The sequence below is a fragment of the Dromiciops gliroides genome, chromosome 1 (assembly GCF_019393635.1).
Source record: "Dromiciops gliroides isolate mDroGli1 chromosome 1, mDroGli1.pri, whole genome shotgun sequence".
In the NCBI taxonomy this organism is placed as follows: Eukaryota; Metazoa; Chordata; class Mammalia; order Microbiotheria; family Microbiotheriidae; genus Dromiciops; species Dromiciops gliroides.
In genome coordinates, this window is record NC_057861.1 from 58,382,990 (window position 1) to 58,391,237 (window position 8,248).

Here is an 8,248-nt window from a genome sequence, read left to right on the forward strand (position 1 = left end):
TTAGGAGAGGTAACCAGCTGCCCTTGGAGTGTTTAGGTGGCCAGGGTCCTGACCAGATTTTATGGTGAGTCCTGAGAAAAAGGGGCACGTGATTACTGGGTTGTCAGCAGGGATCCTTGGGGATGAAAGGAGAGCTAGCTAGGAGGGGGGCTCCCAGCCTAGAGATGGGGAAAGGTCTCATTTCTCCCCCCAAAGGGGGGGGGCAGCTAGGTGGCGCAGTGGCCCTGGAGTCAGGAGGACCTGAGTTCAAATTCGACCTCAGACACTTAACATTTAACTAGCTGTGTGACCCTGGGCAAGTCACTTAACCCCAATGCTTCATACAAAAACAAAACCCAAAAGGTGTGTGTTTGTATTGGGGGGGGGGGGAGGGGGATTAGAAGCGTTTACTAGCATGGATTGTTGATGAAGGGATAGTTTGTGAGCCTTTGGAAAGGGGAGCAGGTTTGAATCTCTGTGAGACAGAAAGGATTTATTAAAGAATGTCATGGCAGAAGAGACAACCAGTATGACAGTGAGTCAGAAGCTTTGTGACTATGAATAAGTCACACAACTTCTTCAAGCCTCAGTGATATAAAGTCCTTGCACTGCTGACCTTGTGGGATTGTTGGGAAGAAAGTGCTTTGTAACAAGTCATCAACAAAACATTTATTAAGCACCTTCTCCATGCCAGGCACTGGGGAAATAAGTACTGAGGAAATAAGGAAAGGTAAAAAATATGGTCCTGCCCTCAAGGAGCTCCCAGTCTATGTGGGGGCCAACATGCAAACAACTAGGACATAGAAGATACAGACGGGCCAGAGGGAAGGCACTGAGATTAAAGGGGGGCCCCTTGGGGGCATCTTGTAGAGGGGGTTCTCCTGGTGGGGGGTCAGACTAAGTGACCCCCCAAGGTTTGCTGCCACAGCTCTGATCCTTGCCAAGGCTCTCTGACTCCAGACTTGACATCCGCCCCCCTGCTACCTCTCCTGCCTCAGAGGCCCTGGTCTAAGTAAAGTTCCTTGCAGATTTCAACGTAGTTCTAGAAAAGGGGCTTTATACTCCTGGGGTGTCCGGAAGCACCTGGGCTGGCAGGCAGGCAGCCTGTCAAGGGGGAGAGCAGGGAGGGAATGGAGGGGACCTGCCTGCCATCACTTATGTCGGGATGATCACTTGGTGGGAAGTGAGAGCAGTCAGCTCCCTCCCCAGGACTGAGACACCCAAGGATCCTGCCTCCGCCCCCCCCACCTCCCGAAGGGGCTGTTTATCAACACATTTGCCCATTGGCTCTTTCAGGGAGTATAGGTCAAGCCACCAAGGCAGAGAGCAGAGAAATCAACATTCCAGGGTATTTGAAGCACTTTGTGGGAACAGGCAAGATACCTGGGACTGCTCCTCCCATCCTAAAAGGGCTCTGGTCAAAACCCTAAGCCTCCTTCTACACCCTCTCTACCCTTCTCCTCCCTCCCCCAGCTTTCCCATGGGCCTCCCATCCTCAGCATCACTTTACCTGTGTTTGCTTGTTCCCATTTAGAAAATTCTTATCATTTCCCCAATCTAGAAGAACTCTGGCCAAGGCCTTAAGAAGGAAGCCCCTGACATCTTGTGTTCTAAGGCCCTCCCAGCCCTGACATCCTGTGTTCTAAGGGCCTTCCCAGCTCTGACACCCTATATCCTAAGGGCCCTCCTACCTCCCCTATTATTGGTTGTAAGGTCCCCCCCAGATTCCCATTCTGTGCTCTAAGTCAGTGCTAGCCTTTATGGCTAAAATCCAATATTGCCCTCAAGCATGGGTTGTTTTATGTTGGAGCAGGGAAGCTGGCTTGGTCATTGCCGGCTCATACCAAGAAGAACATGATTAGAACCTGAGTGGGCCTCAGTCAGCTCTCCATTCAGCAGTCACAGTCATGCCTCTGGGGGAACATGGGGCTACTGAAGGGCAGCATAAAGCAGCCAGCATGGCTGTCACAACTGAGGAAGGAGAGCTATGGCAATCTGAAAGTTCAGGCTGCAAAGCATACCCTTGGATGAGGACAGGCCTCAAGTCCTGCGGGACAGCAGCCCCAATAAAACAAGGCGGGATGGGGCAGCTAGGTGGCATAGTAGATAAACGCCCGGCCCTGGATTTGGGAGGACCTGAGTTCAAATCTGGCCTCAGACACTTGACACTTACCAGTTGTGTGACCCTAGGCAAGTCACTTCACCCCAATTGCCCCTCAAAACAAAACAAAAATAAAAACAAACAAAAAAAAGGCAGGGAACGTCTCGAGTTGGGACAGACTCTCCAAATCCTTGCCCGAGACGTGGCAGATACAAGTAAGCACATACCATGGCCAAGTTACCATCCAGCTTCTCTTCAGTCCCCCTAGGAGCTGTCTCCTCCTGGGCGGCCCTTTCCTACTTTGGGCCAAGCTCTCATCGTTTAGATTTTCTTCCTACTGGCCCAAATCTGTATATAAGTCCCTCCCCGAGTCTGGGCCCTATTTCTTCCCTTCTTTGGCCAAGCCGACTATTTTAGCCCTCTTTACTTTCAATCACCAAAAGAGAGTGTCTGTTAGACCCCACCCTTCACCCTGGCTCCGCCCCCCACCAAGTGTTCTCCAGGACAGACGCCCTCAGATCCCTCAGTACTTATCCCAATAGGGAACACGCATATTCTCCCCCTTGGAAAATAGGGTAGGGTCATCAAGACAAAAGTCCCTCGATGAAGTGGAAGCAGGGAGGCGGGGTGCAGAAGCCCCCATGCCAATCCCCTCTATCTTTCCAAAGTTTGCTGAGGCGCCAGTGAGGTCGGGATCTGGAGAACCTTGAGGGCAGTGAGGAGATTCCACTGGGCTGACACAGACGGGGGTCGGAGGGGTCCTCCGCAGCCTCAAACCTTCAGGCCAGATCCGCTGTGGCGCCGGATCCATCTCTAGACCAGAGACGTAGAGCGGGTACCCCAACCCAGGGACATCTTCCTGGAAGCCTTCTGGACGGTGAGCGTGCGCTTGTCCTGCTGACAAAACCTTTCTCTTCACTTTGGTCCTGAATTCCTCGGACACATAGTAATAGATGAAAGGGTCACGCAGCTGTTGAAGGTGCTGACGGCCAGGCTGAGAACATACCAGAAGTAGAGGTCTCCGAAGCCCTTGGCGCTGGGATCGGAATAGTGGATGCGCAGGAGCACGTTGCTCGGCGTAAAGAGAGCGACGGCCCGAGGCCAGCACCAGAACAGTGAGCTTGACGGCGTAGCCGTACCTCTCCCCGCCGGCACCAGGACGTGGATGACGGAGCCGTAGCAGAGAGAATCCCAGCAGCGGCAGGACAAAGCCAGCAGGACCAGGCAGACAAAGATCTTGAGGAAGTGGCCGGCCTGCTCGTCTGGGGGGAGCACGTCGTGGCACAAGATGAGGCCATCGCTGCCGTGCAGGGGGTCGGGACTGCCGCCGGGCCGTCAGGGGCAGCGTGAGGGAGGCCGCCACAAGCCAGACCAGGGCGCAGAGGCCCGCGGCAAAGGCGGGGCTGCGCACTGACGGAGAGAAGAACGGTGGTGCACGATGGCCAGGTACCTGTCAGCACTGATGCAGGCCAGGAGCAGCATGGAGCAGTACATGTTTCGTAGAAGAGGGCAGTGACCACGCGGCACAGCCCCTCCCCGAAGAGCCAGTGGTGGCCCAGGAAGTAGTAAGAGATCTTGAAGGGGAGGACGAGAACCAGGAGCAGGTCGGCTACGGCCAGGTTCATCAGAAAGATGGTGGAAGGCAGTCTCTGGATCTTGGTCAGTCAGCACCCCACAATGCTAAGCCATTGGCCGGCAAGCCCACCCAAGAGGACGAGAGTGTAGAGGGAAGGGACCAAGCTTGTGGAGACCCAGCTGAACAGGTGCTCTCTGGAGCCCTTCCCGATACACAGGTAGGTGGTGTTATTGAAGTTCCTCTTCTCCCCAGGGAAGCTCCTCGGGCAGGCGATGGAGGAGGTCAGGGTCTCATTGGTGTGGGCAGTGCGCTTTCATCTGGGATAAGAAAGAGCTCACGGGTTAGCACAAGTCTGGCCCCAGCCGTCCTCCAGCCTTTCTGCTTCATGGCCCCTCAATCATAGAAAAAGCATCTCTTGGGGCAGCTAGGTGGCGCAGTGGACAAAGCACCGGCCCTGCATTCAGAAGGACCTGAGTTCAAATCCGACCTCAGACCTTAACACTTACTAGCTGTGTGACCCTGGGCAAGTCACTTTAACCCTCATTGCCCGGGAAAGGAGGGAAAGAATGAAGAAAGGAAGGAAGGAAGGAAGGAAGGAAGGAAGGAAAGGAAGGAAGGAAGGAAGGAGGAAGAAGAAGAAAGAAGAAAAGAAAAGAAAGAAAGAAAGAAAGAGAAAGAAAGAAAGAAAAGAAAGAAAAGAAAGAAAGAAAGAAAGAAAGGAAAGGAAAGAAAGAAAGAAAGAAAAAGAAAAAAGAAAGAAAAGAAAGAAAGAAAGAAAGAGCATCTTTCCTGGCCCCATGCTAATGACCAAAATCTAGTCTCTGCAAGGGTGAAGCCCAGTCTCCCCTCACCTGAGGGCGAGTTCTATTTCTCACTTAAAGCGGAGGACAAACCCAAAGATGTCATCAGCTAAATTCCCTCCAGAGCAACAGCTGGAGTGGTTGCCCACGCCAGGTCTGTACTCTGGGTGCCATGAAGAAGGGAAGTAAGCCTATGAGATGGGCTATACTAATGTAATTCACTGAGAGAAGTGGGTGGTCGGCTTTGTCTGGAAGAAGAAGGCAAGCAAGGAGCACTTAGTGGGTCCATCAATCAATAAACATCAAGTGCCTACTATGTGCCAAGCATTGAGCTAAGTACAGGATCACTTCAAGTCATTCTAGTAGTGGAAAGACCCTTAGATGATTCCCGAGGTGGAAGAGGAAATTGAAACCCAGGGATCTGCCTGAGGCCCATGACAGAGCCAGGAATAGGACCCAGCATTCTGTCACCACATCCCGGGCTTGCACATATAATGATACTAAAAAAGGTCCCTGGCCTGGACTGACACCTCAGACTTTTCCAAGAAGCTACATAGATACTAAACCTTCTGAGTCTTTCCTGAAACATCTGATTAGAGTAATCCCCTCATCTCTTTCAGAACTAAACCGATATTCAGCTCAGAGTGAATTCTTCCCATCCTCCCTGCAAAGGCAGCTGTTAAGTCTTCCAGATGTTTTTCATAGATTGCATGGATGATTGGAAATGGTTTGGGGGAGGGCAAGGGTCGAGGAAGTCCTCGGCAACAGAGACGGTCTGGACCCTAGAGTACGGGCCGTTGGGAAGGATGTGGGTTGTTTGGAGGGGACTGGGGAGGGAGGACCAATCGATCTTAGAGGGCATCTAGTCTCCCCCTCTCATCCAACAGGTAACTTGCCTAAGGCCAAACGGGCGGTAACAGAAGGGTCATGATCCTAACTCAAGCTCATTTATCCCAACTCTGCCCTTTTCCTTATTTTACAGATGGGGAAACCTGAGGACACAGAGAATGAAATTATTTCCCCAAGGTCAAATGAATGATAATAATAGCAAAGGTGGAATTGAGACCAACATGGTCTAACTCTCAATGCAGTTTCCTTTCCCCTACAGCATGTGCTGCCCTCTACCCCAGGCTACCCAAACAAAGCTCCCCGAGACTGGAGCCCCCTAGTAGAGTTACTACTAGCTTGAGAGAAAACAGGACCTTTCCTCTGGGTACCAGTGTGTGCGTGCGTGTGTGTGTGTGTGTGTGTGTGTGTGTCTGTGTGTGTGTGTGTGTGTGTGTGTGTCTGTGTCTGTGTCTGTGTGTGTGTGTGTGTGTCTGTGTCTGTGTGTGTCTGTGTCTGTGTGTGTGGTCGTGTCCATCTGTGTGTGCGCTCAGGAGTGAGGGTGGAAGGGCAAAGGGGGTGAGTGTTGTAAGGAGCTTCCACTACTCACTAGCTGCCAAACATGGCCTTGGCTTCCCAGTCCTATAGAGGAAACAGGGTCTGCCCACCCGGGCCCCCGCCCCAGGCTCCCTTGCCACGGCACCTCTCTCTCAGGGCCTTCTTTCCCCCAAAGAGAGTGAGAGCCAGGACTCTGAATGATCCACCCCCCAGCCCCACCTTATTGCCTGTGACCCTGCCCTGGGAGGACTGACCTTCTATATTATTCTTTGCACTACTGACTGAATTTCCCTCAGGAGCCATTTCAGCTCTTCCCAGCTCTGGCCCGTGGCCTGTGCTGAGGGCGGCCGCCCCCAGGAAGCAGTCAGTCACACATCCTGCCATCCCCCCATTTCTAGAGCATTTTACAGTTTACCAAGCTTTTCCTCCACGCTGCCCTGCAGAGACTAGCCCCAATTTGGCAGAGAAGAAAAAGATGCCGCTCCCCTTCTCTGTTCAATGAAGAGCTTGACTTTAGGAGGCAGGAGCAAGAGCAGCAGAGGCAGACCTAGGCTTCATGGGAGAAGAACTTCTAATACTTAGAGAGAGGGCGCCACCCTGAGATAGGGCCCCTTGCCCCTCCCTGGAGTTTTCCAAGCAGACACTGCAGTCAGTCAATAAACATTGATTAAGAGCCCACTATGGCCCAGGCACTGTGCTAAGCACTGGAGATCACTCGAGTATATTGTAGTGGAGATTCCTTCGGAGTGTAAATTGGACCAGACGACCCCCAAGATATCTTCCAAATCTCGGATTATGGCTTAGAGTCAGTCCTCCAGCTCCTGCCTCCCGTGTGGCATAGCGGGAAAGTCCTGGACTTAGCCTATGTGTATGGCTTCACATCTAAACCTCAGTTTCGTCATCTGTAAATGAAGGACTTGAGATCCCTAAAGTGCCTTCCAACCTTAAATCTAGTGACCCTTTAAGTGTGGACTCTCTTTGTCCCCTACCAGCCTCAGCAGCGGGGCCAGGGACAGAATCTCAGTGGCAGGAACGCCCATGTTTGTCCCTTGCCTGCCCACCGTCCCAGCCCCACATTCTCTGGAACAGGACCTGACTCCCAACAGAAGCGTCAGCAAAGCTGAGAAGGCTCCAAGGTCCCCTCGGGCCTCCCTCCCTCCTTCAGGGATAGGTTCAGAGCATCCCCCTTTCATTTCTCCCAAGAGGAGACTCACCTCCATTGCTACTCTCCTCATCATAGTCGGTCTGTGCTAGGCTGCCCACCAGGAAGCAGTAGAGCAGGAGGAGGCTGGGGCTGCAGAGGCTCCTCATGGTCCAGTGTACCAGGCTGGGAATGAATGGAGCAGGGGCCAAGGGCCAGTGTAGCCACAGAGTTGTTGGAGGAGGCTGATAGGAGCTTCTGTGATGAGGCATTTCCTGCTGAGGCCCCTCACATACACACACACACACACACACACACACACACACACACAAGCACGGATACAGCCACTACAGGCTCTAGCACTTCCTGAGGAGGAAACCATGAATGTTTAGATAAACGGAGACAGTCCTGGGTCGGGGTATGGGAGACATGCACCTCAGCACTAAGGCTGTGTTGTCCAGTGGTAATGGCAGAGAAGGGAGTCAGAGGGGAGGGCAGGCTTGGCACTCTCATCACCTACATAGGCACTGCTGCCTCAGACTGAGTCGGTTCCAAGGTGTAAGCAGGTAGCCACTGCCTGCCCAGCTAAATCTAGAAGAGGATGCTCAGAGCAGAAGGGGAAGCCCCAAGTCAGCAGGCATCTACCGAGGCCTCAGCCCACCACTTCTGCCCTGACACCACGCCCTCTGGGGCATTGCCCCTCCAAGGAAAGAGAAGGGTGAGGGGACAGGAAGGAAGAGGGGGTGGGAAAATAAACACAGGACAGAGAATGGTCTTTCCAACCACAACCTTGAAGATGGAATCTGTCTCTCATCATCCCCTGACAATTTGTGACTCACTATCTTCCTCCTGGATTATTTTTTCCACTTCAGAAATATCCAAGTAATCAAACTCAGGAAGGAGCAAGGGGGAATTAGCCATGGTCTCCTTAATCCCAAGGAGCAGAAGCAGGACCAGAGGAGGGAAACTACAGGGCGGTCACTTGTACCCAGATGCCTGGTTCCTTAGATTCTGTGCCCAACTAGGGCCTACCTGTCGGTGGCTCACAAAAAGAGGACAGGTAGAGCCTTGGCCAATGGATGATTCAGGGCTCCTGCCTAAAGCTAGCTCTTAGAAATGCCAGATCCCAGAGCCTACCAAAGGCAGGGTCAAGGCTGAAAGAACAGTCAGGGAGGCAGGAGCCAGTGGGAGTTACAGCAACTTGCACCCTCCTCATATTTAGCAAACTCACAGGAAACATCTGCTTAATGTCTCAAAAAGCCCAAGTG

At 52.6% G+C, this 8,248-nt stretch overlaps 1 protein-coding gene across 1 annotated transcript; it reads right to left on the reverse strand.

The window, feature by feature from the left end:
- Nucleotides 1–2,822: 2,822 nt before the first annotated feature.
- F2RL3 (F2R like thrombin or trypsin receptor 3) lies at nt 2,823–7,150 on the reverse strand. Its single transcript, XM_043978966.1, is given in 11 exon segments — nt 2,823–2,983; nt 2,985–3,046; nt 3,049–3,175; nt 3,177–3,220; nt 3,223–3,394; nt 3,396–3,509; nt 3,512–3,579; nt 3,582–3,744; nt 3,747–3,785; nt 3,787–3,973; nt 7,050–7,150. Coding segments are annotated over 11 exon segments (1,167 nt in total). The 3' UTR covers nt 2,823–2,893.
- Between the last annotated feature and the right edge of the window lie 1,098 nt (nt 7,151–8,248).